The 20,308-nt window shown below is 39.2% G+C and overlaps 1 protein-coding gene across 6 annotated transcripts in view; it reads right to left on the bottom strand.

The window, feature by feature from the left end:
• rapgef4a (Rap guanine nucleotide exchange factor 4a) overlaps positions 1-20,308 on the bottom strand; it is a 264,085-nt gene that overhangs the window by 133,281 nt on the left and 110,496 nt on the right. Inside the window, exon 1 of one of the 6 annotated variants that reach the window (XM_048535125.2) lies at positions 9,018-9,173. The exons of 4 other annotated variants lie outside the window; for them this stretch is intronic. In XM_048535125.2, coding sequence (XP_048391082.1) covers positions 9,018-9,113 — 96 coding nt within the window. In that variant the 5' untranslated portion in view covers positions 9,114-9,173. Of the gene's footprint in view, positions 1-8,949; positions 9,174-20,308 lie in introns of those variants that run through there. One more of the 6 variants, XM_048535126.2, reaches the window with a different exon arrangement.

Genomic DNA, 20,308 nt, shown 5'->3' on the forward strand with positions numbered 1-20,308 from the left:
CTGTATTTAAAAGGGAAATGGCTGTACTGAACACATCCTCAGAACAAACTTGTTTGTGCAAAATCCTTGGAAATGCAAAGAAAGTGTTTTTAGTACCTGCCATGATGCTCCCTGTAGATCTGAAGTCTCAAACAGCTGCAGAAAGCATTAAATATTTGCAAAAGTGCCATCCAGGAGAAAGTTAGCCAGTGATTCATGTGATAATGTCTGTGAGCTCTTCAAATAGTTGGGCATGTGCAGTATATGCTGCATCATGGAGGATGCTGAGCAGATAATATTCAGCTGTGAGCAAGAGAGAGTGCTTTAGCAAGAATAATAATCTCCAGGGTGGCTTCACTAGTATCAAATCAACATTGCTCACTCAATGGCATCATGTTCTCCCTGCTCTGCATAACTCCAATTGCTGTTCACTGCAGACACACCAGTAGCTTTACCAAACAAACACTGCATCTGGCATAATTAAGTCCAAGAGACAATGTGCATGCTGTAAATGCCAATTTAGAGTTCTAACAGCATTCACCACAATCCAAAAAAAGGCCAACAAATAATGTCAATTTTTCATCCAATGTGTATTTCTAGAAATTTGTGTAAAAACTGTCATGAATTTCATCTCAACAGTAGTTCTTATCAAAAAGAAACTCAAATGTTTACATAAATTAACAATTCTTTGTTGCAGTAAACATCAAGTTCATACTTGTTCAATCAGGGCACTTCAACTCAAAAAAAATCACAAAACTCTTTCCAAGATGTGTACTCAAAATCCCACAGTATAACATCAAATTAACCACTAATACCTTTTGAAAATGCAACAGAAACCCTTTGACAAAGGATAATATTTCCCATAACGAAAATTTGATGTTCCATCATTTGTCGATTATCTCCCAACTTGAAATAAAAATTATGTATGGAACTAAAAAATTGATCCAGTCAAAAAGCCAAAGCTTGAATTTTGTAGTCAAGAGCAAAGTGATGGAATCTGAAAGAGAGCTGCTAAAGACCTAGCAATTTTGGGGTTTACTCCTTTGTGTCCATTTGAATCTGACATCATATAACAGGAATCTCTGAGCATCCAACAGCAATGCTATCAACAAAAAAGAGGCAATCATACTCAAGTATTTACAGACAGCAAATAGGAGGCAAGTTTTCACGTTTAAATCAACAATTAACCAAGATTAAAAAACAATTAGAATTCACATGCAAATTAAATGGTAGAACACTATCAAAAATCATTTAAAATGGAATTTAATTACAACAAATTCAAATTATAACAATTATTAATTATAACAAATATTCAGCAATAACTATGAACTTAATATGCTGTTAAAATCTAGTTAACACTACAAAATGTAAACACATGCTTGTCAGTTCAGTCATTTTTAGTTGGTGACAATGCAAGGGAAGCACTGTATCACCAGTGGATTTCTACAACTACTTGTGTGCACTCGAGGTTTTCATTTCAGAGAAATAACAATTTTGTGATGTTATTAGTTTCATATTCGTTACCACTACAGAATTTAGGCTAAGACAGTTCAATCCTGCAGGGGATTATTAATATCTCAAGATATTATTTCAATAGACAACAACCAGATTAATACACAAAATTTCACATTGATTATGATTTGCAGACAATGGCAATAACTGGATCATGTACATCAAAGATTCTAGAACTACACAGGTTTCTACTTTGCTAATCTTAGTCTTAAAAACTTGTTCCAAACCTGCAGGTACTGTTTATTAAAGAAATTCAAATGAGTATTCCATTACATTTCAAAGTACAGGCTGCATAATTTAAGGCATTAGTTCTAATTCTGTTTAAAAAAGTACATAATATTCATTTGACAATATAATCACTAGAAGAAAGAAAGTAAAACTCTTTCACTTACACTTTACTTCCTCATAGTACTGAGCAAGTTCTGTCCAAAAATCACCAATTTAATTGGATAATGGGTTTTGAGTTTAATATTTTTGGCAGTCAAGATACACAGAAATAAAGCTTTTCGTTAAGCCAACAAGAACCCATAAAATCCTAAATTCAAATTGATCAGTACATGTGCAAGAAAGTCCCTTCAGCTGTATGCGTGACACATGTAACACATTAGACACGATCCAATTTTGAAAAACCCTGCATCCCCCATTAACCAACTGAACTTACAATACAAACACAGGCAACTTAACTCATTTAGCTCCACCCAGCCACATGATAGCAAAATGTCCAAAACAATCCTCTGCATGTATGCTTTGGTGAATCACAGCAGATTTGACTGGAATGAAGGTTCCACTGATAATCACAAAGGGGAAAATAGCGAGAGGGCACAAGATAACACATCTTTCTCTAATGACGCTGCCTTTAATTACCATAGCATATACATGGATTAACAACAATGATCTGCAAGTCTCTGAATAAGTTCAAATCTGTATGCTAGTGTATTACAACAATGAGACAAGCGAAAAGAAATATCCAATGAATAAAGCAACAAGACTTTTTGCTTTTCTTTAATCACTCAAGGACATTGACTAAAACATAAAATTTATGATTTAGAAGCTGCAGCAGACCATTCAGCCCCACAAGGCTGCTCCCCATTTGATAATAATCAGGGCTAATCTCATTGTGGATTCAACTCCAATTTTCTAACTACCCTCCATACCCTTCAATCAAGAACCTATCTAACAGAAGTTGCTGGAAAAGCTCAGTGGGGCTGGCAGCATCTGAAGTAAAATAAATCAGTTAATATTTACGGTCCTGTCCCAAAATGTTAACTGATTTTTTTTTCCTACAGATGCTGGCAGACCTGCTGGACTTTTTCCAGCAACTTCTGTTTTTGTTCCTGATTTACAGCATCTGCAGCTGTAACTCAGGACTATAAATATTCAATGGCCCTGCCTTTATTGTGTCTTGGGTAGACAGTTTTATGGAACCATGACCAGACTAATAAAATACAACTACCTAAAATGAGAGATCTTAGTTTAAAACTAGGCCCCTTGTTTGAGGTCTTTCCCACAAGGGAAAGCACCCTTAGCATCCATCCGCTCATGTCCCTTTAGGAGCTGATATTTGAACCAGAGGACCTCTCAAATCATCTACATGCCAATTGATACAGGCTCAACGTGTCCAGCTGTTACCCTTGGAGGGAGGGTGGGAGTCGAATCTTCTTTGCCCTATTTCTAATACAAATGTATCCATTTGAGGAGATTGTATCCTGTAAACAAGATCAAAACTGTACAGAGTACTCCAGATTTGGACTCTCCAATACCCTACATAAACAAAGTAAAATTTCCTTACCTTTGTATTAAATTCCTCATTCAGTAACTGTCAGCATTCCGTTTGCCACCCTAATCATTTATTAATGTCTATACACTAAAACTTTGAGATTCTTATGTCAGGACACCCAGATCCCTCTTTACCAGAGCACTTCATCTTTCTCCATTTAAATCGTATACTGCTTTCCAATCATAACTTTCCACATTATACTCCACCTGCCAAAGCTTTTCCCACTCTGCCTATATTCCTTTGTAGACTGCACACACCCTCTTCACTAAATATTTTATCTTTGTGTCAAATTTAACTACACATCAGTTCTATTTAAAAGCTTTAGTATAGACAATAAATAATTGAGGACCCAGCTCTGATTCCTGTGGCACAGCACTCACGACATCTTGCAAACCAAAAATGACCAATTTGCAGCTGTTTCATAGGAGCCAACCAATCCTACATGCTAATATGTAACCCCTACACTATTAGCTTTTATTCAATAACCTTTGACATTGCACGTTTTCAAATATTCTTTGGAAAACCAAGTATACCACATCTGTAGGTCACCCTTTATCCACAATGTTTATTACCTCTTTGGAAATGCTAATAAATTAGCCAAACACAACTTTGCTTCTGCAAAACCATGTTGTCCCTGCCTGATGTCTTAAGGGGTTTGAGATTCCAAAGTGCAGAAATTCAGCAAAAACTTTTAATGAATATTTTTCAAACCCAGTGGCACTTCCATCCAGAAGGACAAGGGCAGCAGATACATGGGAACATCACCACCTGCAAACTCCCTTCCAAGCCACTCACCGTGACTTGGAAATATCTCTCTATTCCTTCAGTGTCACTGGGTCAAAATATTACCTCCTTATCAATGGATTCCAACATTTTTCCTTTTACAGATGTCAAGTTTATTGGTTTGTAGTTTCCTGGATACTACTTTTCTCGAATCAAGGAACGTATTTTGCTAGTTTTCACTGTGACACCCAACACCCAATTATATAAATTACTTACACACACACACACCAGTCAAAACCCAACTATGTTCATTCAAGAGTAATAGCTGATGTATTAATCCTTGTGTACCTTAAATATGAAATGAAACATTTTTCTTCATCGTACAGTCACAATACCTCAAGCTTGTTTCATTTGACATTCATCACGTACAAAAATGTTTGTTCAATATGGAAATGACTATTTGGGAGAAGCTTTCATTTTCTGAGGTGATTAATAAATATATTGATATTGGACATTTCCATAATAGAAAGTTCTTCCACTTTTCACACAATTTTATGGGACTGTTATGCAGAATAATGGTCAGACCTCAGGTGAAATTAGGCTCATTGTCTTAGAGAGGACTTTTTGATCTTGTAGTAAGCTCGGCAAGAATTTACTAGGATGCTGTCTGTGTTAAAGGGCACAGGTTAGTTTGTGACGTTGAATAAACTTGGATTATAACTCCACGGAATTAAGAGAAGAAGCAAAAACCACCAAGGGGTTTTGGAATTCCAAAGTGCAGAAATTCAGCAAAAATCCCAATGAGTACTTTCCAAACCCAGTGGCACTGCCATCTAGAAGGACAAGGGCAGCAGATACATTGGAACACCACCTGCAAACTCCCCTCCAAGCCACTCACCATCTTGACTTGGAAATATCTCTCCATTCCTTCAGTGTCACTGGGTCAAAATATTGGAGCTTCCTCTCCAGTTGCATCGTGGATGTGCCTGCACCAAATGGACTATAGCAGTTCAAGACATCAGCTCACAAACTCTTCAAGGACATCTAGGGATGGACATTACTGGCTGGACATTTAATGCCCACATCCCACAAGTGAATTTTAAAAATTGTAGGGTAATTTTAGGATAGGAAACACAGAACAGAGGAAATAAAAAAAAATGAATAAACATGACAGGTGATTTCTTTTTTTAAGTTTGCACTCAGGGATGAAATGTAGGCAAGTCGACTTAGAAGGGAAGCAATTTATACAGCATGAGAAGAGAGAGAGAGGGTACAGATTGGCTGAATGCAAGATGCAGTAGGCGCTGTTAAGTGTCATACATAATTGATTAAATTCAACCAGCAAATAGACTGATTTCTGAGGAAGGGTCACCATACCTGGAACATTACCTGATTTTATTTTCCTCCACAGATGCTGCCAGACCTGCTGAGCTTTTCCAGCAACTTCCATTTTTGTTTCTGATTTACAGCATCCGCAGTTCTTTTGGTTTTTTTTAAAAACTAGACTGATTTGTCAGGCTGTCACCATAGTGATGCAGCAGGAATTGGCCATCCCTCCACATTATTTTCACGGATGAAGAGTTATGATCAGACATAGAAAATAAAGAACTACGGATGCTAGAGATCTGAAACAAACAAACAGAGAAATTTCTGGTTAACATCAGCAGGTCTGGCAGCATCTGAATAGAGAATACACAGCAAATGTTTTAAATTCTTTGGGTCACTGGATTTTATCAGTTAACAGTATGGCATGGAGATGCAGTAATCAGTACATTCTTCCCATGCTGTATAAATTGTTGTATCCTTCAAAATTGGCTCTCGTGTTTCAGTCTGAGAACAAAAGAAAGAGCTTTGACCTCATGTCGCTCTTTTTTTGGCAATGTTTAAATTCTGTACTCCCAAGGAATTATTTGGATAAGGAGTGTGTCCAAAGGGGAAGAATTTCAACTCTTACGCAAAAGGTTATGAGAATGTAACAGACTGCTCCAAAAAGTCTATAGATGCAATGCTCATTGAATTATTTAGAGATATATATTTAGTCAGAAAGTGCTGATACTAGGAGACTAAAAGGAAGAATACAGAAATTTTAAAAAAACCACAAAATATTAACAATGGGTCATAATGCCTAAATTTCAAAAGAACTATGCAGGTTAGTAGGGAAATAGACATTTTTCTGCAAAGATATGCAATGAAGTTTATAGAGAAAAGGATGGTGGTGGTTCTGGGTTTCCCAGTCATTCCAGTAAGGAACAGATCCTGCATATTTAATAATTCTAATGGATTCCCACAATTTAAGAATTCCTTTACCCATTTGACAGATGGGAAAGCTGGGAGGCTGACTAGTTCCCAGGCAAAGTTTGCAGCACATGGCCAAAGCCAAGGCGCACTTGAGATGGATCCTTGTACGTAGAGAAGACCAGGGTTGCGGGGAGTTGTCTCGGCTGTAAGCTGCCTGTCCTATTACTTGTTAAGAGGCAGAGTTACTGTTGCCATCCTGTTTTTGGGATCTGCAATGTTGTTCGGTTTAGTGCAGTAGAGCAAGAGTTCTAAACAACTGTAAGAGGTAAGTCTATTCTCGAAGATGACGTGGTTCATTGTGTGGTAGCAACTATGGGCTAATCTTAGCTTCTTTCGGCTCAGTCCGAGTTGTATCAGGTTTTTGAGGGTTTGGAGCTGTGAGGCAGAGTGTGTTCTCTCACCACATCTTATCAAACTCACTTCATTAACAACCTACCACCACCTTATGGCTTCTCCCACATCAAGTTCTGCCATACTTTAGCATGCACCATTCCTGGAACAGCTCACCACTCAGCTGATATCCCAGAATTCATCAGCATCCCTCACACCCACATTTTCAAAAAAGCTTGTAATGAACCCAGGCCAGCCTGGAGCTGTCCTGCACTGTTTCAGTTCCTGACATCTGACCCAGACAAGGGATGGGTGTCTCCTGCTGGATGCTGTGGTGCTGATATTGAACAAGCTCCTTCCCCAGGACCAGCAGATGGTGTTATGACACCAGGCCATGCTGTCTACTCAGAGGTTGCCACCCACGTTAGAGCAGTCTCAGCGGTCTGCCTGAATGCTCAGCACTGTACAAAAAGGTGTGGAAGGCATGGAATCCCTACAGCGTGGAAACCAGCCCAACAAGTCCATAGAGACCCTTGGAGAATCCCACCCAGATCCATCCTCCTATAACCCACCAAATCTACACACTCCTGAACACTATGGGCAATTTAGCATGGCCAATCCACCAAGCCCGCACATCTTTGGACCTTAGGAGGAAACTGGAAGACCTGGAGGAAACCCACACAGACACAGGGAGAATGAGCAAACGCCACACAGACAGTCACCCAAGGCTGGAATTGAACCTGGGTCCCTGGCACTGTGAGACAGCAATGCTGTACTTGCACCACTAACAACCCCCTCCACGCCCCTGCTCAGAGACTGCAACACCTCCTCTCTGATGCATCACACTTGCCTTGTCTCTGCTACTGTACCCATCTCCCAAAGGTGTTTGCTCTATCACTGTCACCTGTAACATCTCCATATTCACTCCGGCAACGAGAGCTGTGCACACACGTTCATCTCCCATAATAGCTGCCTGACTTGTTTCTTGAGAAAAAATCCCTAACAGGGCAGAAGGAATCAAAGGGTGACAGGCTGACCAACAGGAGTGGCTCCAGCCCCCCTACTGAGAAGTGGATCCAAATTCTGATCACCCTGAGCAAAGCCTAGGACTGGTATCAGATGCTGCCCTTAACTGTGTCAAGACCACCTCACCAAACACTAGCTTCAGTGGGGCCTGCTGACAACTTGCACAAAATCCAGCTTTGTGTCTGTACTGAGCAGCAATGGCATGATAGCAGGTTCATGAGCTTGGTATCTCTGGCTAAGGGTATGAAGCACACAAAGACAAGGCAGGGGTTCTTTGAGCATCCACATAGGATCAGTGCAATGACAGCAAGTGAGAAGCCTGGTGATGCAGCTAGTCCAGTTCATGAGCTGGGTGCATGTCCCAGAGCACAGTGTCCTTCCACCAGCACTCCAATGCTCGTAGCAGGAGTACAGCACTGAAGTGCAGGTGCAGCAGCTAAGTAGATGGAGATCTGACTCAAGGATTCAGGGAGGCTGGCACATGTCAAATACCAATATCTGTGGACATTGGTGTATATGGACAGAGCATGTAGAGTATGCCCAGAGATGCCAAATTTCCAATATGTAAATCATTTGGAGTAAACGGCAAGTCGAAAGTGCTCACTCTGGTTTTCTTGTGGAGATTTCCCAACATCGAGCTGGCTTTGGTAAGATGGGAGCTTGAATATTAATGAGACGAGTTGCAACATTTACAACATGTTTAGCAACAAACTGTCAATTGAGATTTCACCACTGTCTAGTGAGAATCTTGGTACTACTTGTGAAAAGTATGAAAGATGAAGTGAGTGGATTTTGAAGTCACAATGGGCTTCACTGCACTTGTCACACTGTTTTGCCAAACCGCCACAGACTTTGTTGCTCAGCTTTAGAAGATTCAGCTCACTGCAAAAAAAAACTTACCATTTGATTCTTTTCAATTAGCAAATCAATACTTACAATTTGAACTGACAAACATCAGTTTAAGATTACACTAGTTATTGCAAAAATGTGCACAAAGCACTATAGTTCCATTTTAAAAGTTTATAAAATGCAATCTATTTAATCTCTTGCCTTGTTTATAAGATTGTTAATTCAAAACGTTAAGCTTAACATGGTAAAAATATTGCACTTTTGATAACTACCAGAGATTCTGAAAACCTTTCGAAGGCAGATATTTCTGTCTAAAACACAAACAGTAAGAATATGGGACAAAATGAGACAGGAGGAAATATTCCAGTAACAATGCTCATGAAAATTTTAACTCAGTTGTAGCAAATCTATTTAGATGTAACATTTGAAAACAAAACCAATTACAATTTTCTTACATAAGTAGAATAAAAATCAGTCCAATTCAGCAAATAATTCCAGGTCACAAGAATGTTTAAAATCATACTCTGTTCCTTGGAATGCTTTCGAGGCATGTGGTTGCTGTCTCACTGGAGTCGTGCAATGAGCAATTCCCGTTTCCCTTTGGATGAACAAGACTCATACTAATTAAAAAAAAACGGACTATCCTCAGAGGATTAGTGCATGCAACCTCTTTTCCTGCAGGTCTTCTCTCTTCTGATCTAGTCGTAGCACTCAACAGCAAGTATAACACATTTTGCAGCAATTGTCAGATGAGTCACTAGGGGTTTACTTTAGCCATAAGCAATACGGTTGTGTCTCACAGATCATTTCACATCCACTCTACACATTATTTGGGAGGTTTGCATGAGAGGCTGTGTCCGAACAGATGTGACTACACAAAGGATTCATTTATACTTTGTTCTGAAAAATCAGTACTGTTTGCCGTACATATGGCTTTTCTACACAAAAATGGTTTAATGTGCAGGCAGATAATTGGACTTTTTAAACAGATTTTTTTTAAAATAAATGAAATATGGCAAAATTGCAAACAATTGTATACAAATTACTCAAAATTTATCATCTTGTAGATTTAGTATTTATCAAGCTTTTTCTGAATTATTCCTTCAGCTAATTCTTTATTTGAATGGGTGCATTCCTGGATCTCAAGACAGCTTCAAAAAAATTAACAAAATTAATTCCCAGTGTTTTGAAGATGAATTCCCCCTCAACAACAGTGGCTCTGTCTCACAGGTGTCAGTTGTCTCACATCCCATGAAAAGTTTATATTTTAATATTTAATGTTTAATCTTAGTCAAAATATTCATCTGTAGGGGATACGGATGAGGCAAATCCAATCCAAAGCTAGTGTATAGCACAACTTCCCAGGAGGAGCTCACTGAAAGCAATTAAGAGTAGTGTCACAGCTGATGGTATTCCCAATCCAGTTCATAGAATCCCTACAATGTGGAAGCAGGCCATTTGGCCAATCAAGTACACACCAACCTTATCCCCTACTCTATCCCTGCATTTTCCATGTCTAACAAACTTAGCCTGCATCTCTGGACACTAGGCAATTTAGTATGGCCAATCCACCCGACCGTCACATCTTTGGACTATGGGAGGAAACTGGGAGTAGCCAATCAGACATGGCGAGGACATGCAAATTCCACCCAGTCACCCGAGGCTGGAATCAAACCCAGGTTCCTAGTGCTGTGAGGCAGCGGCGCTAGCCACGGACCCACTGAGCCTTCCTGTCCCAGGGAGGCTAACTCAAGATATATTTTTCAAAATAAAAACTAATACACAGAATGAAGGCTCAAAAATCTTAACTAAAGCATGTACTATTATCTATGACAAATATGCCAAACACTTATTACTATAATTAAGGAATATCTTCACTTTTTGGTTGTTATTCTTTAATGGAGGCAAAGAGCGGGATTGTTCTGGCATATTAAAGATTTGAAAACCTTTATCCATAATGGCATTGAGTAAAACCATGACTGCGGGACAAAGAGAATGCAGACATTTGCAGGTGTAGCCACTGTAGGGCCAATCAAGGTGAATGTTATAAACAAAAACTGACATGTGGAATGGTCCCCCAGACAGAAGAAACTATTTAGCAGTTTCTTTCCATGCCACTGATACTGTAGGTTTCTAAACAAGAAAATATACAAGATTATAGAAGTTTATAGAATTACCCCCCTCATAATCATCTGTGAAAAATGTCAAGTCAGCAAACTTTGAATATTGAATCAGGTACTAAAACAGATAAAAACATTTCCTTTCTATTATAAAGAAATTGCTCGATTTTTCTGATGTCAACATGTGACTACATGAAAACTAAACTATTTCACTTCGTTATCAGTGTAGATTGGGTAGAGAAACAGCTTAAAGTCTAAGGCAGATACACTTAATTTAGTTTTACAAAGAAATCGAGATGGTAATACATTACTAATTCACCTTTCAGCAGCATTTGCATGCTTCAAATTTTACATACAATATATGAAACATTTACAAGTTATCAGATCCTTTCAATGTATGTGGTAATGACAGCCCACATAAAAGCCTCCAGGGGATGTATGCAACATCAAGCTGGCAGAATGGATGGCATGACAGAGTTGGTGCTCACTTGAATGGAAACTGATCTCTTCCTGGATTTCCTCTAACAGAGGCCACAACTCTAACTCACCCTAAATATATGGTCATGTCTATATCTTTGGAATGCATTCCAATGCTGTATTTTGCAAATTTCTTGAAATTAGACTTAAATGAATTAAATGATGAGAGTCAGGATTTGAATGCAAGCCATTTCCAAAGAACCAACCATTATGCTTCCCTGATCCAAAAAATTGAGCTCAAATAGGATATTAATAGCAAGCTTATTCATTAAATGCACATTTAAAAATGAGGAATTATATTAAATATATTTTGGGTGGAAACAAATATGCTGGTTGGATCTTTGGAAGAGTGAATTTATAGTACTTTGGGTACTCTGCTTTATGTACTGTGCCAATGGCAGTGTGAACAATGTATTTAGAGACTTTCCAAATCTGAATGAGTTTGGAAAGAGGCAAGTTAAAAAGAGTTCATCCTCAAAATCTTCAACTGAGAGGCCACCTGATCATGTGCATTGCACCTGATACTGGAATGCAACTTTTCTGGGAGAAGTCAGAAGACTGAATCATGACATTATTTAAAAAGGGTACAAATGTTTCCAACGTTGATAATGAAAACTAGGTGAATGCATTCAGAGTTGAAGTTCACATTCAAGTTAAAAAAAGCCTCTAACTTTTAAGTAGGCTTTTCCCTACTGTATTCCTTAAGAATCCAAATTAATTGTGGTCATTGTCTTTCTAAATTAATTTGTGCTGATTCCTGTTTATTTTTGGAGCAACTTTCTCAACACTTGCTACTGGACATAATTAAGATTGAACCCATGACTCTGCAATCAATGTTGTTAAAGACAAATAACTGCCGAAGCAAAAACTTAGAGCTAGATTAAAGAAAATCGAAAGTTAGATTTTACTTCTACTAAACATAAACCTTTTCAGTAAGCAGCTTGATAGTTTTGTTCAGAATATTTTCTTAAATACACTGACCTGTACTTTAGAAATTAGATTTCAAATTATATTATGAAAGATAAACCTCAAAAATAATTTTTATAAAAACATTGGTGCTTTTCTACAATATAACAGGACAGGCAGGGTGACAGTTTATAAACCTAACATGTCAGCAATGATTTAGCTGATAGCAATCTCATCTGAGGCATAAAGTTGTGGACTAAGTCTGAATCCAGCACTCAGGCACAAAAATCCTGATAGTCACTGCAGCGCAGAGGGAGTGCTGCACTGTCAAATGTGCCTAAGACCTTGACTGCTTCACAGGTAGACTTTAAAATCGTACCATCGGAATCTTTTGAAGAGAAACAGCAAAAGGAGTTCTGGGAAATATTTACCATTCAGTCATCTTTTTTTAAAAAATGAACTGCTAAAGACCATGTCACTGTTTTTGGGAGCCTACGGTGTGCAAATTGCTTGCTGTGTTTAGAACAGTGCAACATTGGCAGGAGTGATTTAAAGGGTTCCAAACAGTAGTGGCAAAGTAGGGCATGGTATAGATCAGAAAACCTGAATGAACAGAGGCTGTGGAGCATCAGTGCTGGAATGTGTTGCAGAGTCAACTAAGGCACAGGATTCTTACATCTAGAATTATGGAACAGAGGCAAATTAATTACCTATTCTAAAAGAATCTTTAGGGAATAGTAACCATAATTTAATAAAAAAATTTCATTGAGCTTAAAAAGATTGGCTCAATCTGATACTGTGGTCTTAAATCCAAACAAGGCTAATGATAAAAATAGGAAGAAGAAATTGGTGGTTGGAATTGTAAAAATACATTCAAAGATTTGATAGTAGATAGATAGTTAATGGCTAGTATTTAAAGAATTATGCTTGATTTACAAATAACCTACATTCATGTAAGGCAAAAACATTGAATAGGAAAAACAGAGCCACGGATAACCACAGAAATAAGTAGTATTACATTAAAAGGTGGGGGGGGGGGGTTTAATAAAACTATCAAAGTTGTAAACATGAGTATTGAGATTCTAGAACACAGCAAAAAGGAGGATCAAGAAATTTGCTAGAGAATAGAATGAATGTAAAATTAAAAAAGGACCATAAAACAAAATGTAAAAGTTTCTCCTGAAAAAAAGATTAACAAAGATAAATATAGATCTGTTGTTGTTACGGACAGAGGCAGGGTTATTTATCATAGAAAATAGAAGTGAGAAATGAGAAATGACAGATACAAAGTACATATTTGCTTCTCTATCTTCATAGAAAAAGGCAAAAGAAGTCACCCTAAAATAAGTCAGATCTACGCGTCTAGTGAGTGCAGAACTGAAAGAATTTAGTATAAGTAGTACTGAAGAAATAATTGGACTGAACATTGAATTCCCAGGACAATAAGATCTTCACCTTAGAGTATTGAAAGGGATAGCTGCAGAGATAGATGGAGCAATGGAGACCATCTTTCAAAATTCTATTAATTCTGTAACAATGCCTGCAGGTTGCAAGTGTAACTCAGCCACTTAAGAGAAACAGAAAATACACCTGTAAGACTGACATCAGTGGCAGGAGGAAATACTGGGTTCTCTCAGAGGATGTAATTACTCAATAATTGGAAAATAATTCTGGCTGGGCAGGGTTAACATGGATTTATGAAGGGAAAAAAATCATACGTGACAAGCGTTATGAGGAGGTTACCAGCTGAGACGGAGGGGAAAACTGGTGGGCAATGTCCACTGGGGTTTTCAAAAGGCTTTTGATAAAGTATCATGTCAGTTAGTAAACAAAAAGAAAGAAAACGTGATTGGAATTATCATACTAGCATGGATTGGGATTGGGTAACAAGTGGAAAGCAGAGTAGGAATAAGTGGATAAGAAAAAAAAAGGGTTGGTCAAGATGCTGGAGAGCTCCCTGCCCTTCTAGCCATCCTGATGACGATAATCTATATTATCTACCAAATTGCTAACTTCATAGGATTCAAAAACCTTATGCTGCTCTATCCACTCCATGTAGGTTATTTATCACAAGCTTTTTGAGGAAGGTTAAATGGACCAAAACTGATCATTAGGCAGCATTAATGCAAACTATTTCCGCGTCTGCAAACCATCCAACCCATCACAGTATGCTTCCAATCAGCCCATGAACCAATTCTGCACTGATAACACCATCTTCCCCTTAATTCCATTGTTTGGATCTTCTCAAAGCCTTTTATGTAGCACTTCCAGGCGGTCATATAAATTCACTATAACCATCTTGAAGCAGCTTTGGTTGCTTCAAAACTAAAAATATAAACAAAATTATGACGACAATTGGTTTTTCTCAAATCTGTGCTGTCTCTCCTGGATTAACCCACATTGATGCAAAGGCATATTTATTTTGTCTCCAGTAAAATTGACTGACCTGTAGTTTCCTGGTTAGCTTCCTCCACATTCAATAATGCCTTAAACGTTAGTGTGTAATTCAGGTGTATGGAACTATCCTTTGCAGTCCATGGGGATCATATTGTGACCAATGCATTTTTTGTTGCTTTCACTTCCTCCAACAATCTATAATACATTTTGGTAGTTGGTTCGCTCACTGAGCTGGTTCGCAGACATTTCATTACCCTGCTGGATAACATCAGTGCAGTCTCCGAAGAAGCGCTGTTGTGTTTTCCCAACTGGTATTTAAACTCTGGAGTCCATTGGATTGGATTAGCTTATTTCTGGCTTTTCCTTGCAGTGGTGTGTATAGGGTCTAATTCTACTTGTTTGTTGATGGTCTTCTTGATAGAGAACCAGGCTTTTAGGAATTCCTCTGCTTGGCTTGTCCCAGAATCCTGGTGTTGTCCCAATAGAACTGGTGATTTTCCTTATCCACGTGGATGGAGGAGAGTGAGTAATGGTCGTGTCTTTCTGTTGCTAGTTGGTGTTTATGTAATCTTGTGGCCAATTTTGTTCCTGTCTGTCCAATGTAACGTTTGTTGCAGTCCTTGCATGGAATTGTGTATTAGACTGTTTCTGTCCATAGTAGGTAAGGGATCTTTGATTGAAGTTAGATGTTGACATAGGGTTGATGTGGGTTTGTGTGCTACTCTGCTGCCCAATGGTCATAGGAGTCTTTTATATACATATGAAAACACAATAACACTTCATTAGTGTTGCGTGCACTAAATGTTACCCGGAGTAATGAAACATCTGTGAACCAACGAACCGAAGACCCTTACCCAATCTGAACTACCAATCTACTCAAGAACCTGGAAAATACATTCCACCTAGACTCTGATATAATCAATTTTCAGTAAGTGTATGTTGCCAAAAGTGTGTTAGGCTTTTGGTCTTGCACTTATCAGGACATAATACTAAATTTGAAATGGATATATTATACTGCATGAGAACAAATTTGAAAAATGTGCACTTTTATATGAAAAATACAGTGAAAAGTTTAATAAGTTGCCCCACTATGGTGTCTACAATGACTGAAGTCATACATAATAAGTAGTAAAATTAAATTAATGGCTCCTGTGCTTGCAGAAAGCCTATTAGGGAACAATGGAATACCCTGCCAGGACAAGGCCATTATACTAGGCCACTGGAGACTAGGTCATAAACATCCAAAAAAGGAGGCAACTGCCACTCCTGGCAGAGACTGCCAGGCCACAGGAATACCTGGGTGCTGAACACTGGGACAAGACTGCCACACTGGTAAACGACTGCGAGACTGCCACACTGGACAGAGGCTGCCTTTCTCCTCCTTCAAGCACCTCCACCTAGCTGCAGTCCTGAAGCTCCTGTTTCGCCCACAAGTTGAGGCCAGGGGATTCAGCCCAGAAGCCACCTCCTTGCCCATCAGGAGACTCCAGGTTAGGCTGGCTCATCCTGACCTTGCTGCCAGAGGCCTCCTCCTTCACCCACCACTTTCCAGACAGGGCGTAGAGTTAAAGATGGCTAGAAGGGCAGGGAGCTCTCCAGCATCTTGACCAACACTTTTCTTGGCCACTATTCAACTGATTTGCTTCCTTCAAATTTCCCAACATTAAAACACTGTTCCCAAATTTTAGAAAAATTGCAAAGCCAGCAGTCAATACACATCCACCTTGAATTTATTTAACGGTTGCATTATGAGCCTGAGAATGTTGTCAAATCAACAAACAGCAAAACCCCAATCTGGCAATGAGCTCAAGAAAATCAACAGTATCATTAACAGTATTGAATACAATCTCTGGACTACCATCTGGCATGGGGTCCACAAAAGATTAGAGCTACTGCATGGCTTAAAGATTGGTGTGGGGGGAACTGGTTTGAATTCATGTGATATTGGCACCAATACTGGGGAAGAAGGGAGCCGTTCCAATGGGATTGGCTCCATCTGAATCACATGGGCATCACAATCCTGACCAGTTGCATAATTGGGGCTGTGGGTAGGGCATTAAACCAAACAGTAGGTGAATAGGTTCAGTTGCATGGAATAGTGGAAAAAACATTAATATCCTCTTCTGATATATCTGCCTATGTAAAGGTTCCAGAATGAATAATAGGACAGAGTACGGAAAGGCTCAGGAATCTAACTTGTGGTACAGTTGATATGGGGCAACTATAACAAGGGGAGCAATCAACATAGAATTGAGGGTGTTGTACTCAAATGGACAGGGAATATGAAACAGGGTAAAAAGGAGCTTGTCGTGTAGATTGACCTTGGCAACTACAATACGGGTATAACAAAGACATAGCTGTAAGGGGATCTGGACTGGGGATTAAATATCCAAAGACAAAATGTCCTATCAAAAGGCAGATGGACAGTTGAGGCAGGGTTGCCTTGTTAGCAAGAAATAAGCTTAAAATCAATAGCAAATAGTGATAGAGAGTCAGAAGGCATAAACTGTCGGGGTAGATCCAAGGAACTGAAAATGTTTAAAAAAAGACCTTGACAGGAGTTGTGTATAAGGCCTCCTGGCAGTAGTCAGGAGGAGGTGGGGCAGAAAATAAATCAGGAGATCATAAAGGCATGCAAGACAGGCACTATGATAATTATGGGAGACTTCAAAATGCAAAGGGACTGGAAAAAAGAAAAATCAGGTTTGTAGCAGATCTCCAAAGAAATTTGTGGAATGTCTATGAGATGGCCTTTTAGAGCAGCTTGTGGTAGAGGCCACTAGAGAACAGACAATTTTGGATTTGGTGATGTGCAATGAGGCAGACTTGATTAGACAGCATGTGAAGGAGCCCCTAGGGGGACAGTGACTATAACATGATAGAATTCTCCCTGCAGTTTAAGAGGGACAAGCTGGAAACAGATGTAACAGTATTACAGTTGAGTAAAGGTAACGACAAAACACTAGAGGGGAGAAGCTGGCCAGAGTTGGGTGGAAGGGGAGCCTAGCAAGGAAGACAGTGCAGCAGCAATAGCAGAAATTTCTGAAGGATAAATTCAGGAAGCACAGCAAAAATTCATCCCAGGGAAGAAGAAATATAAAACAGGAAGGTGAGGTAACCAGAGCAGACAAGGGAAGTCAGGGACAGCATAAAAACAAAACAAAAAGCATATAAATGTGGTGAAGATTAGTGAGATGCCAGGGAATTGGGAAGTCATTAAAAGCCAACAAATGAAAACAAAAAACCAACTGGGGTTGATGAATATAAAGGAAGTAAGCCAGCTAGTAATAATCAGAAATATACAGGTAGTCTATTATTCTAGATATCTAAAAAAGGTGACAGAGAGGCAAGAGTGGACATGAGACCACTGGGGAAAAAAAAAAAATCACAGGAAAACAGACACCTTTCTCCCCAGATGTTTCAGGCTAGGTGTCTAATAGTGGCTGTCCCCAGAGCCTCCATAGTTTAAAAGAAATTGGTGGGACTTGACACAGCACATGAGGAGAACCACAACATGTTTTTTGTCCCCCCCCACAAAACACCACCAGCTGCTACTTTCTCATACACAAAAAGTTTTACTGTCCCAAAACATTTCATTGCAGGAGTCTGAGTGAATGACTGACCGGGTTGCACAGTTGTGTAAGTGAGTAAGGTGCGTGAGACAAGTGGATAGTGCGCCAGCTGGAGGATGGCAGCCAGCTCAGATGGTGAGGTCAGATTGGAAAAAGATAAATAAGAGGAGGTGGGGGTTTGGTGAGGAGGTTGGGTAGAAGAAATAGATATAGAGATAGAGATAGAGATAGAGAGACAGTCAGTTGTATAACTGCCCAGTAGTTTAGAACTTGTTTCAAAAATCTGTCCATCATTTCCTGGGTAACTGTCTAGGTAACTAAGTCAGAACACGTGTACCTGACTAACTTAGAGCTACAGACTTTTCAGTGTGCCAGAAGAAAAGCTTCTGCCTGTCAGAAGCTTCAGTCCATGAGCACGAAAGGTTGGGCAAACAGATCCAATAGTTCTTTCTTTTAGTGCAAATGACAGAAACAAGGCAAAGCAGAAAACGGGGATGATATGACATATCAGGTTGATAACATTAATGACAACTAGGCTGAACATTGAAGTTCAAATGGGAAGTGAAAAAGGGAAGTAAGAGGAGCAAAGAGAGGATGCTAGATACTTGAATTACATTTCATGTTCACTGCAAAGTCTCCTATTGGCATATTAAGTAGAGAAAAGCTAGTCACAGACAACAGGTGAATGGGGACCAAAATAGGGGAATTACTCCTGGTAGCAGAGAACATGGCTGAGATGCTAAATGAAGGTTTTGCATTTGCCTTTTCAAAAGAAAGATACTGCTAAAGTCAGTACAAAATAAAATAGTTGAGATATTGGATATGCAAAGTAAAAGTGATTATGATAAAGTAGAGGAATTTTTTTTAAAAATCTGTGTACTTAAAGTTGATATGTCACTAGGAGCAGATGTGAAGCATCCAAAAGATACCAAAGGAGATATGGGAGAAAATTGAGGTGGTACTGGTCATGCTCTTTCAATGCCCCTTAAATACAGGGGTGGGACCAAAGGATTTCAGAACTGCAACTGTTACAGATTTGCTTAAATAAAAAAAGGGTAAAAATCGACAATTGCTCCTTAGTTTGATTTTAGTGATGGGAAAGCTTTTATAAATGCTCATTCAGGACAAAATCATCCATCAGGAAGATGCGTAGATTAAGTAAGGAAAGCCAGTCTTGTGACCAGTCAATTCAACAACTGGAATTATTAATGAAGTAATAACAAAGTTAAGGTAAGAGGAGATTGTGGTTTGAAGTTAATTTGATATGGGCTTCTGAAAAAAAAAAGGGTAGTAAAAGTTCAAACCAATCAGATTTAAAGCAGCAGTGGTAGTATGGATACAAAGTTGGCCATTTTGGTGGGAGAGAGGGTTTAACTGTTGTCTTGTGGGTGTGAGTGAATTATTTGTTCTCATGCTCAAAAGATACAGCAAAAAAAGGTTTTGCTCCACAATCCAGATCCATTTTTAGTTTGAGAAAAAAAAGTTACATAAATATATTGAGTTCATCTTCTGTATAAAAGGATCTTCAAATACAGCTTCAGGGCTTCTGTAAGGTTTCTGTGAAGTGTCCTGGGCACAGCAGTAACACCATCACCAAGGGTCCATGCTTCAGGTACCATCATTGCCACAGCCATAGCCGAAGACGAACCTAGTCCGAGTCCAAGCTCTGGGCATACCGTAGTCCTCACACTGGCAATGAGGCCTTGCTGACACTGCTCTGGCTTCTCCATGTTGTTAGAAGGTAAAGAACAAAAAAAAAGAGAAAAGCAAAAGATGAAATGGGTGGGTAGGCAGTGTGGAGGTGGAAGAGAGGGAGAGATCCCACTGGAGAGTGCTCGACATCAGGATGGCAGACATTCTGGTGGATGGACAGCCGTATGGGAGAAGCAATTTGAACACGCAGAGAAGTATGAGATTCCTTATTTTGATAGGAAGAATGAACAGAGAATAATAAAACCCGCAAGGGCATACATTTAAAAGGATGGCAAAACCAGAGAAATCTGACAAAGTGTCACAAAAGTCAAATGAAGCAAAGTGGATGCTCAGCTTTATAAATACAAAGCCTACAAATGCCACACTCGACCTTAACTGGACAACAGTGTCCAATTCTTGGCACCAGCCTTTAGGAAGGAGCAGAGGATGCAAACTGATCCAGGTATGAGGTGCAGTTACATGGATAAATTGGGGAAGATGAGATTGTTCTTTCAGAAAACAGACGGTTGAAACGGCGTTCAAAAAAATCAAAGTCTCTAAGGCAGAAATTTGACAAATGAGCCCAGAACCAGAACACATCAACTTTAGGTGAATGGCAAAAGAAAAATAAATTGATAACATGAGATGAA

Source organism: Stegostoma tigrinum, chromosome 7, assembly GCF_030684315.1.
Source record: "Stegostoma tigrinum isolate sSteTig4 chromosome 7, sSteTig4.hap1, whole genome shotgun sequence".
In the NCBI taxonomy this organism is placed as follows: domain Eukaryota; kingdom Metazoa; phylum Chordata; class Chondrichthyes; order Orectolobiformes; family Stegostomatidae; genus Stegostoma; species Stegostoma tigrinum.